General features: G+C 41.5%; 2 protein-coding genes across 8 annotated transcripts in view; one reads left to right on the forward strand and one right to left on the reverse strand.

The window, feature by feature from the left end:
* LOC123822774 (centromere protein P) overlaps positions 1-16,066 on the forward strand; it is a 278,910-nt gene extending 262,844 nt beyond the window's left edge. For all 4 annotated transcript variants that reach the window (XM_045844932.1, XM_045844929.1, XM_045844933.1 and 1 more), the window contains 3 exons: positions 9,364-9,443; positions 14,519-14,610; positions 14,962-16,066. In XM_045844932.1, coding sequence (XP_045700888.1) covers positions 9,364-9,443; positions 14,519-14,610; positions 14,962-15,092 — 303 coding nt within the window. In that variant the 3' untranslated portion in view covers positions 15,093-16,066. The remainder of the gene's footprint in view (positions 1-9,363; positions 9,444-14,518; positions 14,611-14,961) is intronic.
* A 145-nt stretch (positions 16,067-16,211) lies between these two features.
* Positions 16,212-26,915, reverse strand: part of LOC123822769 (inositol-pentakisphosphate 2-kinase) — a 109,920-nt gene continuing 99,216 nt past the window's right edge. For all 4 annotated transcript variants that reach the window (XM_045844920.1, XM_045844919.1, XM_045844918.1 and 1 more), the window contains 2 exons: positions 20,187-20,266; positions 16,212-17,661 (listed from right to left, as the gene is read on the reverse strand). In XM_045844920.1, coding sequence (XP_045700876.1) covers positions 17,436-17,661; positions 20,187-20,266 — 306 coding nt within the window. In that variant the 3' untranslated portion in view covers positions 16,212-17,435. The remainder of the gene's footprint in view (positions 17,662-20,186; positions 20,267-26,915) is intronic.

The raw sequence follows: 26,915 nt of genomic DNA on the forward strand, positions 1-26,915 counted from the left end.
TCCCTTAGTGACTCCTGGTCTATTCTCTTCTTTTCTAGAATCTCACAACTGGAATCATACAGTGTGTGTGGTCTTTTATGTCTGGCTTCTTTCACTGGGCACATTGCTTCTGAGGTCTGTCCATATTGTTGTGTGGATAATGTTGCTGAACATTGTCCCATTGTGTGGATGGCACTCATTGTTTCCACACCCACTAGGGGATAAAGGATCACTCACTGTCTCTAGTTTCGGGTACTTAGTAATGAGCAGTTGCATGCAAATCTTTGTGTGGACATATGTTTTCATTTTTCTTGGGTAAATACTTAGGAGTGGGACTGCTTGATCACATGGTGAGTGTACGTCTAACTTTATAAGAAGCTGCCAGATTTATGATTTATCTAACTCCCACCAGCAATGTATAATTGGTACAGTTGCTCCATATCTTCACCAAAACGTGGTATTGTTAGTCTTTTTGATATTAGCCATTCTGATAGGTTTGTGATGGTACCTCATTGTGGTTTTAATTTGTATTTCCCTAACAACTGGTGATATTCTTTTCCCTTCCACATCTCTTATTTGACCATTAAATCCTTTTTGTTTTAACCATTATTTAAACTTGGGTTGTTTGTCTTATTACTGAGTTAAAAAGTGTTCTTTAGGCCCTGGCTGGTGTAGCTCAGTGGATTGAGCGTGGGCTGTGAACCTAAGGGTCACCGGTTTGATTCCCAGTCAGGGCACATGCCTAGGTTGCAGGCCAGGTCCCAGTGGGGGCCACCTGAAGGCAACCACACACTGATGTTTCTCCCCTGTCTTTCTCTCTCCCTTCCCCTCTCTCTAAAAAAAAAAAAAAAAAAAAGTGTTCTTTACATATTCTGGATACAAATTTTTATCAATATTTTCATTTAGTCTGAGCTGGCAGTTTTCATTTTCTTAATAATGGCTTTTAAGAGCAGTGGTTTCTAATTATGATAAATTCAATTCATCAATTACCCAATTTATTTTTTTTAATGCATTCTGATTTTTTGTGTTGTACTTGAAAGACCTTTGGCTAACCCAGGATTACAAAGGTGTTTTTTCTGATGTTTTCTTTGCGATGTTTTATATTTTTATCTCTAATATTTATATTTATGATTCATCTTGAGTAAATTTTTATGTATGTTATGAGGTAAACATTGAGGTTCATTTTTCTACATACAAATATCCACTTGTCCCAGCACCATTTGTTGAGATGGTGCTGGGACAAGCATCATCAGCATTTGTTGAGAAGTCTGGGATGAGTTTTTTCCCATTGTGTGTCCTCACTAATCTCACATTATCTCTGGACTAGGCTGTCTTCAAACTACAAAATGTTACTAAAATGTGACTGCACCCAAGACAAATGAGGGAGGGAACAATCTTTTCAACAACTGGTGCTTGAACAACTGGATAGTCATGGGCAAAAAAATGAAGTTGGACCCTTAGCTCATACCATATACAAAAATTAACTCTAAATGGATTGAAGATCCAATTTTAAAAGCTAAAAATACAAACTCTTAGGAGAAAACATAGGTGTATATTTCTGTGATTCTGGAATAATTTTTTTTAGCTATGACCCCAAAAACACAAACAAACAAGAACAAAATGGATAAATTGATCTTCATCAAAATGAAAAACTTTAAACAAGTGATACCATTAAAGAAGTAAAAAGGCAATCCACAGAATGGAAGAACATTTTTAAAAACCATATATTTGGCCCTGGTTAGGTAGCTCACTTGGTTAGAGCATCATCCCAATGCACCAAGGTTGTGGGTTCAATCCCTGGTCAGGGGGATTGAAAGGAAGCGACCAATTAGTGCATCAATAAGTGGAACACCAAATGGATGCTTCTCTCTCTTTTTCTTAAATCAATAAATAATTTTTTAAATTATTTTGTTGTTGTTCAACTACAGTTGTCTGCATTTATCCTCCATCACTCCCCCCAGCCAATAAAAATATTTTTTTAAAGAAAGGAAACCATATGTCTGATGAGTGATGCATACCTGAAATACATAAAGAACCGTTACAACTCAGTAATAAACAGGAAAATAACTCAGTTACAAAATAGGCAAATAGACATTCCTTCAAATGAGTACAAATGGTTAATAAGCACATGTAAAGATGTTCAACTCCATTGGCCTTTAGGGAAACGGAAACTAAAATCACAGTAAGGTACTATGTCACACCTACTAGGGTGGCTACAATATATATTTTTTTTAATTTTAAGAAAAATTTAAAAAATGCCTGATGAAATTCTAAAAATGGTACAGCCGCTTTGGAAAAGAGTTTAACAGTTACTCTAGTGGTTACATGGAGTTCTATGACTAGCAATTTGACTCCTAGTTATATAACCAAGAGAAATAAAAACATGCCCATGCAAAAACTTGTATACAAATGTTCATAGCCTTATTCCCAATAGCCAAAATGTAGAAATGACCCAAGTGTCCCTCAGCTTATGGATAAACATACAGTGAAATGTCAGAGAATGAAGTGCTGACACACCTGCTGCTACATGGATGAGCCTTGAAAACATGCTGAGGGAAAGAAGCCAGTCACAAAAGACCACATACTGTAAGACTGATTCCATTCATATGAAGTGTGTAAACTAGGGAGATCTATAGAGACAGAAGTAGATTACTGGTTGCTTATGGCTGGGTAGGGGTGAGGGGGTTAAAGGGCTATAGCTAAAAGGTACAGGAAGTCTTTATGGGATGATGAAAATGTTCTGAATTTAGAAAGTGGTGTTGGTTATATAACCTTGTGAATATTCTAAAACCTACTTATATACCTCAAAGGAGTAACTTGTAATGTGAATTATATCCTTTTTTTTTTAATCATTGAATCGGCCAACCATAGTCTTTGGAAAAAATATTAAAATCAAGAGAGCCCTGACTTGTGTGGCTCAGAGGATTGAATGCTGACTTGCGAACCACAGACTTGTTGGTTTGATTCCCAGTCCAGGCATGTGCCTAGGTTGCAGGCCAGGTCCCCAGTAAGGGGCATGTGAGAAGCAACCACACATTGATGTTTCTCTCCATCTGTCCCCCCTTTATGCTCTGTCTAAAAATAAAATATATAAAATCTTTTAAAAAGTCAAGATGAATTAACACATCTGTGAACACTCAAAGGTATTAAAATCAGGATTCAAGGTTTCCCATTCATTTAACAGTGAAGAGGGTGGAGGTTGGTCTTGTCATTCCTCTTGGGATGTAATGACTGATAATGTACACAAGCCTGGTTTTCTCTAAAGCTCTGTTAAAAATTTTGTTTCCTTTGGACCAGCATCCAGCAGACATCCTAACAGAAAGTGGATCTTAGGCTCAAAACTGGGACTGAATATTGGATTGCCATTTTTCTCACAGTCACCATTTTTCTATGATAAACATCAGGAAAGTTTTTGGATGCAAACTCTAAACATATGGGCAGCAGCTGAATAAACACCCATTTTGAATCACTGCTTAGAACAAGCTTCCTGTGGAAGCCTGATGAGCCCACAATGTGTCAGGCCTTCTGACACGATGTGTCAAAGCACTCATATCAGGAAGCTTCTTCCTGGCCTTCCCAGTGACACTAGGGGCACAGACCTCCGGTCCACACCCCTTATGTACACACCTGGGCCTCAGCTTCATTGGTGGCAGATTGTGAAATATCTGAGGTGCTTTCCAGATCAGGCTGATAATTTTCCAGTTAAACTTTTTGTGTGTGTGCAGCTCTTTTTCATGGAAAGTATTCTAAAACATATTGACCAAATCTCTGCCTTATCAGTATATATCCACCTTAACCCTTTCTTGATGATGCAGTTGTTATGAATATTAAATACATTAATATGTAAAACTTGAAATTGCTGTTGAGATGTCTTTTTTTTAATCCTCACCCAAGGATATATTTATTGATCCTAGAGAGAGAGGAAGGAAGAGAGAGGGAGAAACATCAATGTAAGAGAGAAACATTGATCAGTTGCCTCCCATACACACCCTGACTGAAGATCAAGCCCACGACCTTTTGGTGTGCTGACAAAACCAACTGAGCCAACCAACTGAGCCAACCAGCCAATATGAGATGCAGTATGAGATGTGCTAATCTTCTTTTTTAAAGATTTTATTTATTTTTAGAGAGAAGGAAAGGGAGAGAAGGAAGGGAAGAAAAGGAGGGAAACATCAGTGTGTGGTTGCCTCTTGAGCACCCCCTACTGTGGACCTGGCCTGCAACCCAGGCATGTGCCCTAAGTGGGAATCTAGCCTACAACCCTTTGGTTCACAGGCTGGCACTCAATCCACTGAGCCACACCAGCCAGGGCGAGATGTACTAATCTTATATTCAGTAACCTGAAGCCCACTTTGCATTTTGTGTTGTATCATTTTTCACAACTTTCTGTCTTCCCCTGAAAGCCACCCATGCATTTCTATTGATGAGACCCGCTCTTTGTGTTTGGGTGCTCTTCAGCCATTAGCTGCTTTCTTCCTTTCTGTGGTTGTGCCCTGAACATATTTGAGGTCACCAGGCAGGTGAATGGAGCTGGACAAACAGGGAAATATTATTCACTTGTGTGAAGAAAAACTGGCCACACAATCCTCACAAAGACTCTCTAGAAACACATACTGAATGCCTGACTTTTCCTAATGTCAGCATTTCTACTTTTGGTGTTTAAAAAAAGAAAACTAAAGAGACTACAATTTATTTCTTAGTGAAAGCTTCTCATCTAAACCCTCCTTTTGCTCATGGTGGGGGTGGGGGTAAGGTCTAGAGAGGCTGTGAGGTCTGTTTGGAGGTCAGGCCTGCAGCCAGTCTGTGCTGCCCTAGGCCCCATGCTGGAGCCAGCTCAGGCCACATGCTGCAGTGGCTCAGCCTAAAGGTGACACAGCCACGTCCACACGTTCTCCTCCACATTCTTTATACAGTTGTTACTCATTTAGAAGAGCCTGAGGTTTAAAAACCAACCAGAACTTTCCATTTTAAACACTGAGGTATAAATTTCCCAATAAGAACTGTTTTGCTATAATTAGAAATGGTCTGTAAGCTTAAACCAGGCCCACCCAGCATTTGGTCAGAACAGCTTGGTGTTTGAACATGTTCTTGGCCCATCAGCATCTTTCATACACAGGAATCTGGGAGCACTGGTCTCACACACTGGGAACAAGCCCACTGATACACGGGCTAGTCCTTGAAAAGTTCTGACCCATCTTTGTCCCCACCAGACCTCAGTTGACAGAACTGATTTAGTCTACCAAATACCTGTAGTCTCAGGTAGGCCCATCCTCTGAAGCATACAGGTTCTCCACACCCACAGTTTAGCCCTGCTCCTCACCTCAAGGCTGGCTTCCAGACTGAGCATTTCTCAGATGAAGCTGCACGTCAGTGTCCTTCCTTGATGGTTGAAGTGGTCACAGTGGCTGGGTTTGGGTTTGGAACATAGCGGAACTTGCATCCGACTTTAGCATCAGCCCAGGTATCTGTTTCTGCATCAAAAATTGTGAGAACAGAGAAATGTGTCTTTCAAAAACTGATCCTAGGAACTCAAAGTCTCACTGTGGAGCCTACTTTAATAGTCTCTCTTATATCACCCCCAACCCACAATCCATTCTCACAAGAGCAGACAAAAAGACATGTAACTCTGTCCATGGGGAACACTGTTCAGATCCCTGCAAAACTTTGTTGTGTCAGTGCTTGAAAGTCAAGTCTAAATTAAGCTGTCAGGCCCTGACTGGTATGGCCCAGTGAGTTGGGCATCCTCCCTCAAAGCAAAATATCAACAGTTCGATTCCCAATCAGGGCACTGTGTCATGGGCCAGGTTCCCAGTTGAGTGGTGAGCAAGAGGCAACCAATCGATGTTTCTGTCACATATCAGAGTTTGTTGCTCTCTCTCTCCCTCCTCCCCCTCTCTAAAAGTAAATAAAATCTTTTTTTTTAAAATAGTAAAATAAAAAATCATGGAGTCAGCTCTGATATACAGGATGGGACAAAGTGGATTTATAGTTGTTTGTGTAGAAAACAATAGTACATAAATAAACTGTGTTTCTCATACAACTGTAAACCTACATTTGCCCTACCCTGGATCTACTGTGAATAGTAGGAAGTAGATATTTTTCCAGAATTGTTGCATTACATGGGGGGAAAGCCAACTCTACCTTAGAGTTTGCAAGCCTAGAACTTTGTGAAATTCTATTTCATGTCCCTGTTTTAGAGAGTATACTTTTGACTCTTAAATGGGACCCAGTCTCATCATGAAGCCAACTTGTTACAGAGCCTGCTCCCCAAAACTCCATTTCTCAGGATAGCCAGAACTGTGCATGAGGGGAGATGATCACGTTGATGATAGGCTCTGAGTAGCCGTGCACTATATAGGAGAACCATTTGCCCACAGTTATCAACAGGCAGGCCAGGGTGTTTTGGTGGCAAGTGTGAGGACATACAGTGTAGGAGCCACCCACTGTGACGGAGGCTAGCCCTCAGATATTAGTTTGAAAGGCTTTTAAAATTGAATGCTAATAGTTGTCTTACAGTAAGGAAGCTGGCACACAACACCTCACCTCAGAATCACGTGGGTGAGTCAGCTAGACTCTCTGTCCTAAGGGACACTACACAGCATACCTGACTGGCCTTCTCAAGGACAGACAGGCTGCCTTAGACCTGAGGGAGGCAGGACAGCCAAATCCTGCAGGACCAAACTGGTAAAATCAGAATGAACTTGTCCCGTAACATGTTGAAATTGGGGAGTTGATAATGTGGCAGCTTGGGGACCTTGTGACAGTGGAAAGATCTAGAACAGCAGTGTCATTGAGCACTGAAGGTGGGAATGTGGGTGGCCATGGCCAGGGTACCATGATGCTGTGTGCTGACAAACATCAGGAACATAGACTTTAAGGGAATGTGAGAGACACTTCAAAAGCGTTTCTCACTTCTCTCCAGTCATCTGGATCAGTGTGCCTGTGCTCTGCAAATTGCTCTGTGAAAAAAAGTGGGCGTGGCTTCTAGTCAAGATGGTGACCGTTTTTTTGCATCCTCCCACAACCATATCAAAATTGCAATTGGGTTACAGAACAAATATTCAGAACTGCCTAAAATCTGATTGAATGAAAGTCCTACAACTAGAGAATTAAAGAAACTATTGAGGCTGGTAGGAGGGGTGGAGATGTTGAACAGGCTGGTCCCACACCCAGATGCGGTAGATAAAAATTGGGAGGGATATCTTGGCTTCAAAGGTTCCCCCTAAGGAGCAAGGGGTCCCAGCCCTATACCCAGCCTCCCAGCCCAAGGTTCCAGTGCCACAAAGACAAGTTCCCATAACTTCAGGCTGTAAAAACCAGTGGGGATTGAGGCTGAGGGAGACAGGCTTCTGGAGTTCCAGGTGTTCCTCTTAAAGGACCCATACACAGACTTACTGGGACTTACCCGCTCTGAGCTCCAACACTGGAGTAGTAGCTTGAAAGCCACCAGAGGCACACAGGGAGGGAATGAATTATCTGGCTACAGGGTGAGAACTGGGGGCAGCTTTCTCCCAGACAGAAGTGCTGGCAGAGGCCATCAAAGAGGCCACTCTTTGATGAGTCCTCCACCTACAGAGCTGACCAGTGGGCACAATATCAGAGTCTCCATGAACCTGAGTCACACTGTTTAGCCCGTCCTGATGACTTACTGAGGCCTGACCCAACTTTCAGGCCTACCCAAGCTATTTCCTTGGCTTTTCCATGCCAAAGAATGTTTTGACTCATGCTTCACACTTCCCTAAAATCTCTGAAACAAGCATCATCTGCCTCAGCAAGCCTTGTATATCTCATTAAGTGGTCCAAGGTCTGGCACCAATGCAGCCAGCCTTAGCCTCATCTGGGCACCTCCAAGCCTAGCACAAGAAGCCATCTGCCAGTTGCTTTGTAGCTTATGCTAGGTGGCCCTGGACACAGGCGGTGGCTGACCCTGGATGTGCCAAAAGCAGTCAAGCCTCAACTACAAGAGGAAAGTGTACTCAGCCCACATGCAGTGCACACCTTGAGTACCCAGCTTGGGTGATAGGGGAGGCTGTGCTACTGGAGCCCACAGGACACCTACTACATTAGGCCATGCTACAACACCAGAGAGACATAGCAGGTCCACCTAATACATAGAAAAACACAGAGAGGCTATCAAAATGAGAAGACAACGAAACATGGCCCAAATGAAAACAGAACTCCAGAAAAATACTGAACAAAATGGAGATGAGCAATCTACTAGATGCAGCATTCAAAACACTGGTTATATGGATGATCAAGAAAGTGAATGAGGACCTCAACAACATAAAAAAGACCCAGTCAAAAATAAAGCTTAAACTAATTGGAATAAAGAACAATTTACAGGGAATCAATAGTAGAGTGAATGAGGCTGAGAATCAAATCAGTGATTTGGGATATAAGTAAGCAAAAAACACCCACTCAGAATAGCTAGAAGAAAAAAAGAATCCAAAAAAAATATCAGTTGCCCCTTTGGGACAACTTCATGTGTACCAGCATTTGCATCATGGGGGAGCCAGAAGGAGAAGAGAGAAAGAAATTGACAACCTATTTGAAAAAATAATGACAGAAAGCTTCCCTACCTTGGTGAAGGAAATAGACATACAAGCCCAAGAAGGGCAGAGAGTCTTAAACAAGATGAACACAAAGAGGCCCATCAAGACACATCATAATCAAATGCCAGAGGTTGAAGACAAAGAATGAATCTCAAAGGCAGCAAGAGGAAAAGCAATTAGTTACCTACAAGGGAGCTCCCATAAGACTCAGCTGATTTCTCCAAACTAACTTTGCAGGCTAGAAGGGACTGACAAGAAATATTCAAAATGGTGAAAAACAAAGATCTGCCCAACCCAAGATTACCCAACAAAGCTATCATTTAGAATTGAAGGGCATATAAAGAGCTATTCATAGAAGGAAAAGCTAAAGGAGTTCATCACCACCAAACCAGTATATGAAATATTAAAGGGTCTTCTTTAAGAAGCTAAAAAATATGAACCATAAAATGGCAATAAATACGTATCAACAATTGAATCTGAAAAACAAAACAAACAGAGCAGAACAGAAAGAGACTTATAGATACAGAAAACATTTTGACAGTTGCTAAGTGGGAGGGGAATTGGGAGTGACAAAGGTAAAGGGACTAAGAATTACAAACTGGCTATTACAGAAAGTCATGGGGATATAAAGTACAGCATAGGGACAGTCAATAATATTCTAATAACTGTGTATGGTGTCAGATGGGTATGAGATTTTTCTGTTGATCACTTAGTAAGTTATATAATGTCTAATCACTGGGGTGTACACCTGAAACTAGTATGATATTGTTGTCAACCCTAGTTGAAAAACAAAGAATGATTTAAAAGATAATAAGTTTTCTTCTCTCCACAGGAAAAGTACCCAGAGGCTGTGCACCTCTTGGAGGGGGCCTCCTCCAGCTACATGGGGATCCAAAGTACCAGCCAGCCAGGGTGAGTGCAAGTGCCCCATGGCATCCTGGACCTCCCTTGCTGGCCAAGTCCCTTCCCAGCAATAGGATGGTGATTTCTTTTTAAAACAAGGATTATAATTAGTAGAGGACAAATATAAACTCCATGACATGTTGAGAAATGTCTGTTGAACCAGAACAGATATGCAAGTGAAAGTGAGACAATAGGAAGGGGGCCTTGCTGGGTGAGGGAGGAGTGGAATGTAGGGACAGTAAATGTCTGCACAGCTGTGGGTGAGCAAAAGTCCAAAGGTGCTGGTCTCACTTCAGGGGCCCGTAGGAGACCAAGGAGGGGAGGCCTGGAAGTGATGGAGCTGTTTTCAACTTATTTCAGAAAAGTTCAGGAAACAGCAAGTGCTGAGGGAGGGATGGGATCTATTCTCTACTGTCACGGACACCCGTGAATGTGTATATAAATGTACTTTGATAAGTTGCACAGGAGTGCCTACAGATGTTTGGTTTGTTTTCAAGCCTTAAACTAGTGTCATAATTATGTAGGCTTCTGGAACTTGCCTTTTAGTAATAAAACATTTCCAAAATTCACCTCTGGTGGCACCTATAGCTGTAGACCATTCATTTTCAGTGCTAATACTCTACTAGGGGTGTGTGTGTGTGTGTGTGTAGTATATATATATTTCTGTAATCTTCAGGTGTTGAGCATTTGGGTTATTTATCAACAAGCTTCTCTTGGGCATATACCTAGAAATGCAATTCCTGAGTCATAGGGTAGATTCAGCTTTCTGTTGCTGCCAAATTCTGTGCTAAGTAGTTTATCAATTTATATTTCCCATAGGAAATTTTAAGTTCCTGTTACTCTACATCATGTACTTCACTTGTACTGTCACACTAAAAATTAGTAGGTCTTTGTTTCCATGTTTCTGTTTGTTCATGATGATGAACATGTGTTCATGACTAGCCAACCATACCTACTCTTCATCAGTGGGTGTATGTCTTTAGGAACAGGGAGAGCTGAGCACAGGCCCAGGATGGTTGGAGGAGAACAGAGCTCCTGCCTGGGTGGGTGTCCTCTTTCCACTGCAGAAAGTTCATTTTTTTTGAGAGAGAGATGATTTGTTCCACATATTTACGTATCCATCAGCTGATTCTTTTTTAAAATTATATTTTATTGATTGTGCTATTACAGTTGTCCCAGTTTTTTCCCCATTGCCCCCTCTACCTAGAACCTCCCCCCGCCCAGGCAATCCCTACACCTTTGTTCATTTCCATGGGTCATGCATGTAAGTTCTTTGGCTTCTCCATTTCATTCATAATATCTTTCCCCTGCCTAGAACAGCTGCATTTATTTATACAAATATATATACAGTTAAAGTATAATTGTCTCCATTTTCCCCCACACAACTTCCCACCCCACCCATCCCCACACCCTACCCATCCCCACATCCCACCCTTGATCTTACCTGCCTTTGGCTTTGTCCATGTGTCCTTTATACATGTTCCTGGACAACTCTCCCTCCTTATCCCCCTCCCCCCTGATTACTGTCATTTTGTTCTTTATTTCCTTGTCTCTGGTTCTATTTTGTACTTTACGTCACCATGACTATTCTCTAACTACCAACTTGTGCTTTTTAGTCCTTTCACCTTTTCACCTATTCCCTCAATCACTCAACCCATCTGGCTGCCATCAACTGTGGCGGACTCCAGCCAGCAGAGTTCCACCTTGTTGTGGCTGGAGATGAGAATAAATGCACAGATGACAGCAATCCTGTGGAGAAAAAGGGAACAGCACGGCTACTCTCTCAAGGGGAGAGTGTCTATGAATGTCTCGAGCACTCTTTCAAAAGGAGAGCGCCCTGACCCTTGCCTAGACAGGCCTTATTGTTTTTCTCGGGTCTTACATCAGAGAAAGATTTATTATCTATTACATGGAATATTGTTGTCTACATTTTAGGTACAATCAAGAAAATGAAAATAACATGCAGAGAGGAATGGCAGTGAGCTGATTAGCTCTGTCCTTGGGTGAATTCACACAGGCTTTGGAAATTACCTTGAAGATAGACAATACACATTTGTTGTTTTAGACCAGGGTGATGGAGTTTTAGCAAGAGCAAGCCATAACAGTCTGTATGCATTTTCTAGGCCTGATTCCCACGGGAAAACTTGGTTTGAAGGTCTGGCTCCTGCCCACCACTTCACTTCTGTAGGTTTTCCATACAGATCTGAGTCACATTTGCCAGACTAAAACAAACAAGTTCTCTACAATCAACCCATTCTCTGTGTCTAGGATTGTTTCTGTTTTACTTGTTTGGCCTTTAGATTCAATTGTTGACAGATATGTATTTATTGCTATTATATTGTTCATAGTTTTGATCATCTTCTTCTTAAAAAAGATCCTTTAACATTTCATATATTACTGCTTTGGTGATGATGAACTCCTTTAGGTTTTTCTTGTCTGGGAAGCTATCTGCCCTTGGATTCTAAGTGATAGCTTTGCTGGGTAGAGTAGTCCTGGGTATGGGTCCTTGCTTTTCATCACTTTGACTATTCCTTGCCAATCCCTTCTAGCCTGCAAAGTTTCTTTTGAGAAATCAGCTGACAGTCTTACGGGAACTCCCTTGTAGGGTACTACCTGCTTTTCTATTGCTGCTTTTGAGATTCTGTCTTTAACCTTTGGCATTTTGACTATGATGTGTCTTGGTGTGGGCCTCTGTGTCATCTTGTTTGGGACTCTCTGTGCTTCCTGGACTTTGTCTGTTTCTTTCACCAAGGTAGGGAGTTTTCTGTCATTTTTTCAAATAGAGTTCTAATTTTTAACTCTTTGTCTTCTCCAGGCACCCCCATGATGCCAATGTTGGTACACTTGATGTTGTCCCAAAGATTATTCCTTATACTATCTTTGGTTTGGTTTGGTTTTTGTTTGTTTGTTTTCATTCTTTTCCTTCTTGCTGTTCCAGTTAGTTTTTTGCTTCCTTATGTTTCAAATCATTGATTTGGTTCTCGGCTTCATTGACTCTACTGTTGATTCCCTGTAAATTGTTCTTTATTTCAATTAGTGTATCCTTTGTTTCTCACTGGGTCTTTTTTATGCTGCTGAGGTCCTCACTAAGTTCCTTGAGCATCTTTATAACCAGTGTTTTGAATTCTGCATCTGATTGATTGCTTATCTGCATTTTGTTTAGCTCTTTAGATTTCTAGAGTTTTGATCTGTTCTTTCACTTGGGCCATGTTTGTCTCCTCATTTTGACAGCCTCTCTGTGTTTTTCTGTGTATTAGGTAGAGCTTCAATGTCTCTCTGGTGTGGTAGCATGGCCTAATGTAGTAGGTGTCCTGTGGGCTCCAGTGGCAAAGCCTCCCCTATCACCCAAGCTGGGTACTCGAGGTGTGCACTACATGTGGGCTGAGTACACTGTCCTCTTGTAGTTGAGCCTTGGTTGCTGGTGGCAAGTCAAGGGAAGGGACTTACCCAGGCCAGGCAGCTGCAAGGGCTGGTTGTGACCAGTGACCACCAACCTCTGCCCTCCATGGAGGATCAGCTGCGCAGCAGCCCAGTCCACAGAACAGGGCTTAGTTCAGCACGGCCCTGGTATACACTTGTGTTCTGTCTGGGGTCAGTTGGCATAAGCTATAAAGCAATCCACAGCTGGCTACTTCTTGTGCCCTAGTGAGGGCTGGCTATGAACCAAGGCCAGCTGCTGCTGTGCCAGGCCTGAGGCCACTTAGGAAGGTAGAGGGTCTGCCCAAGGCCAGCTGCTGCTTACTTGAGGATTTATGAAGATCAGAAGCATGTGCAAGACAAGTCATTTTTATGGAAAAGGTATCGTTAACCATTTTGAGTTTGGTGGGACAGAGTATCAGAGCATCACCAGGGTGGGACAAGCAGTGTTAGCCAGGTTGATAGAGTCCTACATATGGTGCTGCTGCACTCTGTGGTTCTGTCAGGGAAAGGCTCAGAAGAGGAACCATGGCCTCTGACAGCAGTTTTTCTTGGGGAAAGCTGTCCCCCAGCTCTCACCATGATTCCAAACACTTCTGTTTCTCCCCATATGCCCCTGGTACCTTTCAAGCTGCTTCCCCAGTGCTTGATTAATTCAGTGGGAGTGAGTCTCACTAAGTCCATGTGCAGGCCCTTTAGGAGGAACTGGCTGAGAACCCAGCAGTTTCTTCCCCTGACTCAATCTCTACTGGTTTTTACAGCCAGAAGGCATAGGGACTTATCTTCCCAGCACTGGAACCGTGGGCCTGGGGGCCTACTGTGGGCTTAGGACCCGTAGCTCCCGAGATATCCTTCCTGCTTTTTTATCTGCCAAAGTGGGTGTAGGAGCAGCCTGTTCCATGTCTGTGTATCTTTACTCCTCCTATCAGGCAGGATGGATGGATGTGGTTTCTTGAATTCAGTGGTTGCAGGACCTCCATTTACTCAATTTCTGCTGGTTCTGAGTGATGGTTGTTCTATAGTTTAATTGTAATTTTAATGTGGTGGTGCAGGAGGTGAGCTGTGTTTACCCAGGCCACCTTCTTGGAGGTGCCTGAATGGGGCCAGAACACAGAAGGGTGTCTGTCACACTGTAGTCAAAGATGTGGGCTTAAAGTCAGGAAGGGGAAGGGGAAAAAAAGGATGTCAGTCAACTTCTATTGATCCACATGGCTTTAAGAACTCTTGTCCTCACACGTGGAACCACCTATTGGAAGCTTCTTGGGAGAAATCACAGCCCCTGGGTCTGGGAAGACAGTGGCACCACCAGCTTCTACATCTCTGATCAGCCCTGTAAGCACCCTCCTCTCAGATCCTCACAGTCCCCACCCCATCTTGCCAAGCTGGTCTTCAGGGTCTGCTCCAACCAGAAAGGCCTGAATAGGAGGGGCCAGCCACAAGCCCTATGCTAGAGCAGCCACAGCAACTGTCTCACCCGTATAGCCCTCAGTCAGTCCCAGCCAGTATCCCATTGGTTGCTTCTTGTATGTGCTCTGACCAGGGATTCAACCCACAACCTTGGTGCATCAGGACTATGCTCCAACCAACTGAGCCACCAGGCAAGGGGTAGAGTTCACTCTTTTAACTAGGTTTTACAGGCACCTAGTGATGGATCTTACCTCTTTCAGGTTTGAATTAGTCATTGTTTGGAGGATACAAATAGATGAAGAAGGGAAGGTTTTACCAAAGCTGGATCTTCTCACTAAAGTGCCGCAGCAAGGTATGGAAGGGTCCCGTGAGGGTGTTCTGGTGACTTCTTAATGTGCCCAACATAGATACCTACCTACTTATTTCATCTGATTTTACATGGCAATCAGAAATTGAAAGTCTCATTATTGTGTTTTTACATCAGTTTTTAAAATGCTTTTGTCAAAGTAATCAGTCAAAAAGCACATGCAGGGTGACTGTTCCCCCAAGGCTCTCCTGGGCTGAGTACACAAGGGGGAGGGTTTCTGTCTCTGCCTCTAGCACGCAGTGAGTGCTACATTCACAGCCATGACATAGGTTGGCCAACTGGGGAGGAGGGAAGGGTCTAGATGAAGTTTCTTACCCAGTTTTTTTTTCTTTACAGCCCTGGAGTTGGACAAGAAGGGAGTAATAGAAACTGCTCCTTTCAGCTTCCGAACCCTGCTGGGCGTGCTAGGCATTGAAGTGGCTGTAGAAAGCCTAATAAGATCACTTTGCATAGAGGAAAACCACTAGTTCCCAAATAGTAACACCTAGGAGTCAGATGCTACACCAGGGAGCATGGAGTTTTTATTGAATATAAACATTTGCTGTTTTCCACTTAGAACGTGTTTGTGCAGTTATGACACATTATATATAAACTGTCAGGACATGAAAAAAATAAATACAGCTACTTAAATAAAAACTGGCAAACACTGATCTGTGGGGAGCAGCTGTGCACCCCTCCCACACCCAGTCTGAGGGCAGAAGCAGGCACCCACCACCTGGGGCTCTTAAAGCATCATTGCTTAGACATTCCCAAGATACCCTGGGAAAGGTGCACCGCCCTCCCCACCTCCCTGCTGTGGAAAGCAGCACTCGGAGGCATTTACAGCGCCTCTCAGCAAGTCCTCTGACATTCTCTCCACTTGGTTATCCACAAAAAAGGGGAGCATGAGATTAAAAACTTCAATAAGACAGCAAAGATTGCACTGTCCCTTCACACGAGATCTTAGTACCCATTCCTCCACATAGAAGAAACCGGGTTTTCATTTAAGTCCCCCAGAGTCTAAGTGCTGCACTGACCCCAGTCACCCATTTAAAATGTTAGAATTAGTGAAAACATTGTTTCAATCAAATGAACACCACAGGTAAGAAGAGGCTATGGTGGAGTGAATAGAGCAAAGGGTTGCACAAAGTCCTCCTAGCAGGGGCTGTCCATCTGTATCCTCTTCCCCTGAGTTTCAGACTGCCCAGGACAGGCCACCAGGAGACTGCCCAGTTCACTTCCTCAAGGGGCTAGGGTTCCTGAGCTCCATGCATAGGGACCCAGGGTTCTATGCACATGGTGATGCCAGGTAAGACTGTGTGTCATGATCATGTCCCACCTACCCCTCCCCTGTCCCATGCCAGCAACAAGGGAGAACCTCCAGGCAAAAACCACACGACCACTGCTTCTCTCCCCACACCCTGTGACTTGCATGAGAACACAGTTCCACTCGTGTCCCCGTAGGTGGAGTCTCCAAAGCCTCTGGACCCCAACACACTGACATAGATGAGAGACATATGTCATTTGAGTATCTTTTTAACCCTCAGTATAGAAGTAAGAAGTAAATGTTAGGAAAGAATTAAAGAATAAATTCTAGAAAAACAGGCTTAATTCAAACAAGTGTAATTCTCAAGTGATCAGAAAATGTCCCCCACAAAAATTTACAATCAGCAAAATATTCTTATTTTCATATAATTCCATGGTTTCACTATTATATTACAATAAACCTTCATTAATCCCTCAAACTGATATAAATAATAAATCTGTACAACCCACCATAGAATAAAAAACTGAAGCCCAAGATTCCCAACAATTTTCATAGCAGCGAGGCACACTTTTGGTGAATCATCACAAACCCTCTTGGTGCCAGCCAGGAGATGCCTATCTTGTATAAGCAGGGCCTTGGGCAGACCTGACCAGAAGTGGCCCAGCACACCACTCGAGGCTGCAAACAGCACATGTCTCTATGAAACCCAAGGAAAAAACAGGTACAGGGAGGAGGAGAACTCAAGACTGGCTCTGGCAGCATTGGTTGAGGTTCCCCAAACCCCGCAAAATGCCATGAACACAGAGCTGGGAGGAACAGAGCTGCCCCAGGTTTAGCAGCTCAGTGTTGCAGCTCTGCTTCCAGCTTCCACAGCAGCAACTTCAGGTGAGAAAGAATGCCTTGTCTCCCCTAAAGTTAAGGACAAAGTCATTCAGGAAAGAAATCATGAAAGTCAGTACTTGCATGAGTGGTGTTGCCCCTGACCTGAGTCCCACAGTCCTTGCTGATCCTGCACAGAACAATGGAGGTGGCACCTCCACAGGAACCCTGAGTCCACACTGCTTAGAACTGACATCTGCACCAAGAAGACATCACTCTGCAGCAGGGAACCACTAAACCTGTGATGATGTGTGGCTTGCATTAAAAAGTGCCCAAGAAACTCAGTTGGGAAAGTTCCAGTAGTATCCCTGTTTTCTTAAGAGTTTCTTAAAAGTCCAAATTGTAAGATATATATCACAATTCAAGTTTTCTGTTAGGAGTCTTGTAGAAGATCCAAACCTCAGGTCTTAAGGCTTTTTTCATTGGAGATTACACATGACCTTTCACTGGAAAAGACAAACTGTCCAGAGGGGTGTCTGGGACAGAGAATGCCACCGGTCTCACATTTGACATTCCCTGTCCAGGAGGATGTTTCTTCCATTCTGTGTCTGGCAGAAGCAGTCCCACCTGAACAACGGCTAGAAAACAAAACCATTTACAGCCAAAGTCACCCAACATAAGAAAAGAGATCTATTGTTCAACCTTCACATTTTATGTTCAAGTTTCAATGACCACAGGAAAAAAGTTAGACTTTATGGAGAACTAATGTACAATCTTCACTTTCCTTAAACCTAGGCGACATCATGGTGGTGTCTTTGGCATGTACAGTCTTTGAGTAGTAGTTGACTATCTTGCCATCCAGTATGTACTGATGAGGGATGCTCTCGTAGGGTTTAAGGTCAAGGTCCAGTACAGACACAGAGAAGGCAAACCTGGATCTTGATGAAGGGACGATGGGCCTTTGATCAGAGCTGAAAGTAAAAAAAAAAAAAAAGATTCAGCCTTCCCAAATCCTCTCATTCTAGCTCACAAGTAGCGCTCATTCTGTACATCTGTGTGCATCTAATCTCTCTCTCCCTTGTGCACCAGTGTTTAAAGTTTCTGCCAAACAGGCGCCTGCTCTGAAACCCACCACCACAACAGGTGAGAGGGTTAGAGTGCAGAAAGATGAAAAACCAGTTACTTCAGATACTTATGACATTCCTCATATCCCAGAGGTAAAAGTGAATGCTGGAAAAGATACTGCATACTCAGGGTCAAGTATTACAAAACTTAAGGAAAAGTAGAAAGTTGATCTGGCCATTTAACAGCCAAATGGATAAAATGTTGAGAACAGACTTCGCATACACACTTCCCACATGTCTGGTTTCATGTTTTATTCTCAAATCACATCTGCAGTGTTTTGTATTTTGTTTCTTGGGGCTTGCTTGTGTGGTTTTTCTAAATATCAGAAGAATCATATGCTTATAACAACATAGAAACAATTACTTGTACTTAAAAACACTGAGACTAATTCTGAATTTTGTGCTAAGACTGTCAGCATGCTCAGTGCACAGTCTGGGTCCAGGTGACTGGTCACATGCACTGGATGAGCTCAGTGTGGCTGAAGGGAAGTAGTCAGGAGTCCTTGTTTCCCCATGCTTAACTACTATTTAGAAATCACCAAAAAAAAAAAAAGTTAAACAAAACACCAATTTCAAAAGCTTCTGCCTGGGAGAAGGAAGGCTAATGGACATGTTCCTGTACTGATGATTCTAATGAAGGCCTAGACTCTAACTTGATTCCTGCTCTGAAATACAGCCAAGAAAAACAAACCAAGGCTCAGCAGCTGGGTTTCTAGCCAGTCCCTTCTGAACAGCAGAGAACACATCTGCAAATTAAGGTCTGTCTTCAAAGTCTCCTCTCAGGGCCTAACACCCAAGCTCAGCTCAGCTGGGCTTCAGATAGTCCATGTCTCCAGCCCTCACAGGGCTACACATGTTAAAGGACACCTCAGTTTCTCACGTTAGAACTACCCAGCACCCAACGCGATGATGTGAATCCATCACACAACAGCTGGTGGGAGCGTGGCCAGAGAGCCACCCCTACAAAAAGTCTGTGAACCAGAAGCTCCCCATGAGCCCAGTGTGTGACCCCTGACATCTAAATTCTGTGCCACCCTGGGGCTGAGACTGTGCCCATGTGTTTCAGAACTTCCTGGACTCATGTCCTGGCTCCTATTCCTATGTGTCAGTTTTTTTTTTTTTAGGGTATCGGGGCCCTTGGGCCTTAGCCCCTAACATTTCTGTATCCCAGCTGCATCCTTGCTTCAGGCAGGGTGGCAGATCGTAACATCTGTGTGGTTTTCTCTCATCCAACATCACTAGCTTAATGCAGCAAATGGATTCCTCATAACTAAGCACTGGGGGCATTTTGGGGAGGGGGATAACAGGAATTTTCAACTAAGTAGAACATTTTTCCTTTATTTCATTTGTACCCTATAAATGTCCCTCCATGTTTCCTATCAGAAAATAGACAATTCTATGCCTTCCAAGGCAGTAGGACTCCTAGAAATGTTTAGTTCAAAAGCAGAAAAATGAGAGGCTAGAAGCCAATAACAAGTTCACCCTGACCCAAGAACATTTGTCAGAAGAATACAGAACATTCCATAAATACTATGTGTGGGGTTTTGCACCCTGAAGATCAATGTTAAAGGTGCCATCTATTTACTAAGAGAATGTTATCGGGTTCACCCTGAATTCCTAAAAAAAGATGGTTGACAATATGGTGTCCAGGGAGAGACGCTGCAAACAGGCAGCAGAACAATGCATGTATTGTTTTAAAGGCTTCAAAATGACTCTGAAGGTGGACATTTCAGGGCGTGGTAGAGGCAGAGGAACAGGTCCATGGGAACCTACAGCTTCTCAGGCCTCAGAGTCTTGACAGGAGCTTGGGGCTTTCTTTGAAAGAAAAGAATCTGCACCCTGGCTGGTGAGGCTCAGTGGACTGAATGCTGGCCTGTGAATCAAAGGGATGCTGGTTCAATTCCCAGTCAATACACATGCCTGGGTTCCAAGCCAGGTCCCCAGTAGGGGGCGTGTGAGAGGTAACCACACATTGATGTTTCTCTCCTTCTTTCTCCCTCCCTTCCTCTCTCTAAAAATAAGAGGAAGAAAGGAAAGGAAAGGAGAGGAAGGAAGGAATTGCACCACACCATCCAAACTGCTTCTAAGTCCTTAGGTTATTTTCTTAGAAAATAATGGTAATCTTCAATTTAATAGAACCATCTTAAAATTATTCTCCATAAGTGTCTTTTTGACTGAATTACAACTTTCTAGATAACAAGAATTAGTACACAGCATGATACCAAGCAGGCCTTGGAGATCAGCCTCTAAATAAATGTGATCCCACCTGGGGCTTTGTAAATATGGAGAAACCTACTCTTGTCAATCCAGAAAGATTTGGTCTAAAATCCTGTTAGACCAAAGACATGTGATGCAGGCCATGGGCACCTCACCTTTCATCCTGAAGACAAGGGGAGAGTGAGATCATGATGGAGCAATCCTTTGCTGTCATGGCAACCCGGTACTGCTGAACCTGTAGGGGAAGGAGAGGTCAGCCCTAGGCACCATGCCACCACATGTACACTTCCTCCCAGCGAAGCCTGGAAACCAGTCACAGAACCTGGGGGTGGGGTAGAAAGCTGTAAGTCAGAAAGGTTCCTAAGAGACGAGCCTCTCCTCTGGCTTCTTACTGCTAGCAATGTGTGGACCCTGATTCCAAACCCCGGGATTTGTCTTCAGCAAGGCAACTGCAGTCTGCCTCAGCAGAAAGAGTGGAAAGTTGCCTCAGCAACCACTAGGCTGGCCATACTGAAAGGGTTGAGCAAACACCAAACCTCAAGACGATGGCGCAGACATCCACCAAGATCTGTTTAGAACAGCAGTCCCCACACTTTTTGGCACGAGGGACTGGTTTTGTGGAAGACAGTTTTCCCATGGATGCCCCTGGGGATAGGGGTGGGGAAGGAGACAGAAGGCAGAGCTCAGAGACGCTTGCTGCTCTCCCACCTGCTGTGCGCCCCAGTTTCTAACAGACAGCTCAGCGGGTTGGGCATTCCTGGTTTAGAACAACAAGACGTACCTCAGGTTGTATCACACCCCAGAATGTCATGCAGCCACCTAGAATGATGCTACAGGCTGTGGAGTCACCAAACTGCATGTTCAGTCAATTCATCCCCACAAGACCTCACAGGCAGGCACTGCTAGTATCCTAGTTTATGGATGAGTAAACTGAGACACAGAACCACCTATCCTGTCTGCACTTCTGGGTGGTGACAGGGCTGGACTCAAACGCAAGGGTCTTGGCTCTGAAGTTCTTGCTCTTACCCTGGGGCTACAAGCATGTGTAGATCTGCACCTGCTGGCCTGGAATGGCTTCCACCAGGGCTGCCAACTCAAGCAACATACAGCATGGTTTGCAGGATCTTACTGGTAAAGCTGTATGTATGCTTACATGTGTTTTACAGACACAGACAGATCCTAAAAGATGGTCACCTCTGTATGGAATCCAGGGCATTCTTTCCCTTCTTCTTTGAACTTTCCTATATCATTTCAGTTTTTTCTAGATTGAATAACTCTCTTTTATAAAAAATAAATGAGTTACAAAAAAGAAAGTGAGCCTTACACTTTATCACTGGTCTCAACATTTGTGTGATGACAGATCATACCCTGTCTCTCCCTTTTAGTCATTTCCATCTGTGTCACTCAGCCAGGAGGACCCACCCCAAGAAAACACCCAAGCTTTACTTTCCCCAAGACATGGATGACTGTATGGAAGGAATGGGGAGAACCCCAAGTACAAGTTATCTCAGGCCTACTGACTGCTCTTTTTTTTTTTTAAATTTTAGAGACAGAGAATGGGAAACATTGATCTCCTGTTCTACCCATGTACACATTTGTTGGCTGGTTCTTTTTTAAAAATATTTTTAAAATTTATTTTTAGAGGGGAAGGGTGGGAGAAAGAAGAGGAGAGAAACATCAATGTGTGGTTGCCTGTCACACACCCCCTGTCAGAGACCTGACCTAGCCCGCAACGCAAGCATGTGCCCTGACTGGGAATCAAACTAGAAACCCTTTGGTTCACGGGCCAGCACTCAATCCACTGAGCCACACCAGCCAGGGTCATTGGTTGGTTCTTAATATGTGCCCTAACTGGGGATCAAACCTACAACCTTGGCATATCAGGATGACACTCTAACCAACTAAGATACCTGGCCAAAGCTTTGGCTGCTCTTCTTCAGGTGTGAAAAAACCTTTACAGGTAGAAGGAAGCAGGAGCTCCTCTCCTTATACTGTTCACTTAGCTAAGAAATCAGATATTTCACAAAACACATAAAAAACAGTCCAAAGAATTAAAGAGATAAATATAAAAAAAGCATATAAAATATTTATTATGTCCTAATCTGCAAGACAAAACCCAGAAGCCATAAAAGACTAAAAGATTTGAATATCTAAAAATTAAAATATTTCATATAACACAGTCATAATTGAAATATAAAAGACCTGTGAAAGAATGAGAGCAAATTATCTGCAACATATAAGGGATGATCAACATCAAGAATAAAGTGTTAATATGGGAAAAGAAAAGTACTCTAAAAAGATATGGAGCAAATAAATTAAAATAGCCAATAAATATATGAAAATTTGCTCAACCTTATAAGGAAATGCAAATTATAATAGTGAAATATGTCCACTCATCAGATGGATGAAACAATAAATATATGTGTTTATCAGACACAGAATGAAAGGGTGAGACTTACACTTCAAGTGATGCTGGACTATGTAACAGGGGCCAATCCAACGCTGAGGTCAACTAGAAAAAGCTGGACAGAATATCGAAAACATCTGCGCAAAGACGGAGTAACAAGACCAAGGAGAATTTCTGGACCAGGAGCAAGACAAAGACATTTGGGTCTTTTTTGCCTAGGAAAGGGAAGGGGTGGGTATGCAACAGTTTTGGAAGGTTGGCCAAGAGGCACTTTAAAAGTGCAACATCCAGGGCTATGGAGACAGTAACCATGATGAACTCTGGGTTAGTAACCAAAATGCTGCATATCTTAAGAATGAGTAAGCCTGAAGTTGACGGGACTTACCAGGAACTGCAGCTTTGCTTCAATGAGCTCAGTCACCAAAACTGGATTAATATGACCCTAGCTAGCCAATGTATACTAGGCCTCTGGCCAAAGCAAACTTAAAATTCTCTCTGGAAGAAGATAACATCCTAGGGCTGAAATTATTTCTCAAATAATTATACAGATAAAATTTCTGACACACAAGCAAAAAAATCCAAGTATAAAACAAGACGATGTGAATGAAAAAAAAACCCACAACAGTGGAAGGACAAATGTGGACTCTAGCTATTAGAAGTACTAGACACATGTGCTGCTCTGCTCAAAGAATAAAAGACAAAATGGAGAACTTCAAAGAAGAACTGGAGACTATAAAAGTGTACTGTTTGGAAATTCCAGAACTAAAAACTATAAAAGTCAGTATTAAGAATTCAACAGGTTGTTATGGAACAGTCGGGGATGTAAAGTAGAGCACATGAAATACAAGGTACAGTCAATAATATTCTAATAACTATGTATGGTGTCAGGTGGGTACAACAGTTATCAGGATGATCACTAGTAAGTTATATAATGTCTAATCACTGGGGCATACACCTGAAACTAATATAATGTATATATCAACTGCGACAGAAAAATTTTTTAATGATTTTGTTAAGAATTCAACAGATAACTTTAATGGCATATGAGAAAATACTGAAGAGACTCACTAAACTGGAAGATAAGTATGTACATATATTTATACATATATCCATAATGAAGCATGGAAAGGAAAACAGCTGGAAAATATTGAGGAAAGGGCATGAGACAGAGATAAAAGAGAAAGTGTTTAATATCCATGTAATTGGAAGAAGAGAAGGTATGGTAGAAACAAAATTTGGAAAACTTAAGGCCAAAAATATTCCAAAACTGAGAAAAGACATCAAGCCACAGATTTAAAAATGACTTAATATATATCATCAAACAGGAACTAAGAACAAATCACCAGCAGACCTACACTATGGGAATATGAAATGGTATTCTTTATTCATCAAAGAAACCAAAATGATTCCAGATATAAGCTCAGAAATGCAGGGCAGCATGAAGGGCAATGCAAGAGAAAATATGTGGGTAAATGGACACTGACAGTATAAGACATACATAGCAACAATAGCAACATAAGTTAGTAATAGTAAAATGTGCTCTAAGAACTTTGCATTGTCAAGAAGAGAATAAAGAAACTATATACTAGACCTTAATAAGTCTATTGCTTGCTGCAATCACTAGAATAAAACACTCATTAACTTCCAAAAAAACAGTAGGGAAACGGCATGATTAAAAAAAAAAATCAACCCAAAAGACAAGAGAGAAAAAGAAACCTAAAACAAGAGGGAAAAAATTAAAAGATTTAAACCCAAGAATAACTCCCATTAATTGATAAAGACATGATGTCAGAATGGATAGACAAGCAAACCATATCATAAATACAAAGAAAGATTAAAAATGAAAGAATAGAAAAAAAAATACACAGGTGCAAGTTTTAACCAAAAGCATCTAGAGAAGTTACACAAATATAAGACAAAGGAAATTTTAAGCAAGTACTACTGGAGATAAAGATATAGAAAATGACAAATGACACTTGAAAATGAGAAATGCAATTTACCAGGAAGATGTAACAATTCAAAATGTAAAGCACCTAAAAATAAAGCCTCAAAATAAATAAACAAAAAAATCCATAATTATTATGCAAAGTTTCAAAACATCCTCCTTAGGGAACAGGCAAAACAGTAAAATCAGTAAGGTTATACACAATCTGAACAACATAATTTGGCAAACTAATTAATGGGCAAATACAACACTGTATCCAACAATTTAAGAAGACAACTTCTTTTCAAGTATACACAGAAGCATTTTAAAAAAAAAGAATAAAGCAAGTCACAACAAATTTCAAAGTATAAAAAGCCAATTTCAACAAATTTCAAAGGACCATATAGAATATATTCTCCAACTATAATGGAATTTTGCTAGTAATCAATGTGAAAAAGATAATTAGAATCCCCATGTTTGGCATTAATTTGTCTTCTAAACCACTTCCAAGGGTCAAAGGAGAATCTTGATACCAGTCAGACTATTTTTACTGAATGACATTGAAAATCCTGCTTGTGCAATACAACTAAAGTCATGTTTACAGAAAAATACAGGGGTGGGCAAAAGTAGATTTACAGTTTTAAATACACAAAATAGAGTTTATTCTTGTATTATTTAATTATAGCACTATTTTCCAATTGTAGACCTACTTTTGCCTACCCTGTATATAGCTTTAACTATATTAGTTTAGAAAAAAGTCAGCCTAAACTTAATTAGGTAAGCATTTATCTGGAAGAAGTTATAGAAAGAACAAATCATCCAAAGAAACTTTTAAAAAGGAAATAAGACCAGAAACTAAAGAAATGGAAAATCATACAGCATGAAAGGAACAGAAATTAGTTTTTTCAAAATAAAACTGATAAACTCTTGGTGGGATGTATTTAGAAGACAAATACCATACATCAGGAATAAAAGTATATTTTCTTCAGATGCTATAAAATATTCAAAGAGAATGTTACAAAAAATTGATATGCCAAAATTTTGAAAATTTTAGCTAAAACAAAGATTTCTAGAAAATATAACTTACCAAAACTGACAAAAGAGAAAATCTGAAATTGAGATTAGAACTGAAAATTTCCCTACAAAGTCAACTATAGGCCCAGATGATTTCACCTGTGTTTCTGCAAAATACTTGAGGAAAAAATAATGTTTAAGTTTTACCTCACCTCTTCCAGAAAAAAGAAAATAATCAGACACTACTGAAATATTTTATGCCAGGCATAACCCTTGATCGCAAGACCTAACAAAACATTATAGCAACTGGTGATTGGCAGCTTCATCATGACAACACGTCCACTCATGCATCACATCTCATGCATAGCTTTTTGGTGAAACGTCAAATCACCCAGGTGACTCAGCCCCCTACAGCCCAGATTTGGCACCCTGTAACTTCTGGCTTTTCCCAAAACTAACATCACCTTTAAAAGGGAAGAAATTTTAGACCGTCAATGAGATTCAGGAAAATAAGATGGGGCAGCTGATGGTGTTTGGGAGAACTGTGTGAGGTTCCAGGGTACCTACTTTGAAGGGAACTGAGGCATCATTGTCCTATGTGCAATGTTCCTTGTATCTTGCATCTTCTTCAATAAATGTCTTGATTTTTCACATTACTTGGTTGGAAACCTTTTGGACAGACTTTCTACTTCAAGAAGAAAAGAACTAGAAACAATTTTAGGCCAATAAATTAGACAACTTAGATGAAATAGACAAATTCCTAAAAAAAAAAAAAAAACTGACTCAAGAAGAAATAATACGATTAAACCAACAATAACTATATTTAGTTGGACATCAAAACACTACCTACAAAGAAAAGCCCAAACTTAGATGGCTTCACTAGTGAATTCACTAATGAATATTCTATCAAATACTTAAAGAAGATTAATTATCACCCCTTCTCAAACTCTTCCAAATATAAAAGTGTCTGGATCACTTCCCAACTCATTTGATAAGGCCAGTACTACCTGATGCTAAAAACAAAAAAAGACATCATAAAAAATAAAAACTACAGATTAATATCTCTTATAAATCCTCAAGGAAATAATAACAAACTGCATCCAGCAACATACGAGGAAGATTATATGCATGACCAGGTGGGATTTATCCCAGGAATGCAAGGTTGGCTATAATATCCAAGAACGAATTAATGTAATATACCTTATCTAAAGAATAAAAAACAAAAACCACATGATAATCTCAATTGATGCAGAAAAGATGTTCAACAAAAGCCAATGTCCTTTCATGATAAACGCACTCAACAAATTAGGAAGAAAAGGGAACTACTTTCAATCCTTTCAAAGGGTATTTATGTAAAACCCAGAGCTAACACCATACATGACAAAACACTGAACACTGTCCTAGTAAGACCAGGAACAAATCAGAGATGTCTGTTCTTGCCAATTCTATTCAACACTATACTAAAGGTTCTAGCCAGGGCACTTATGCAAGAAAAAGACATAAAAAGCATGTAATTTGGAAAGAAGAAATAAAACTATC

The sequence above is a fragment of the Phyllostomus hastatus genome, unplaced genomic scaffold, assembly GCF_019186645.2.
Source record: "Phyllostomus hastatus isolate PE091 unplaced genomic scaffold, TTU_PhHast_1.1 phas_contig_41, whole genome shotgun sequence".
Lineage (NCBI taxonomy): Eukaryota > Metazoa > Chordata > Mammalia > Chiroptera > Phyllostomidae > Phyllostomus > Phyllostomus hastatus.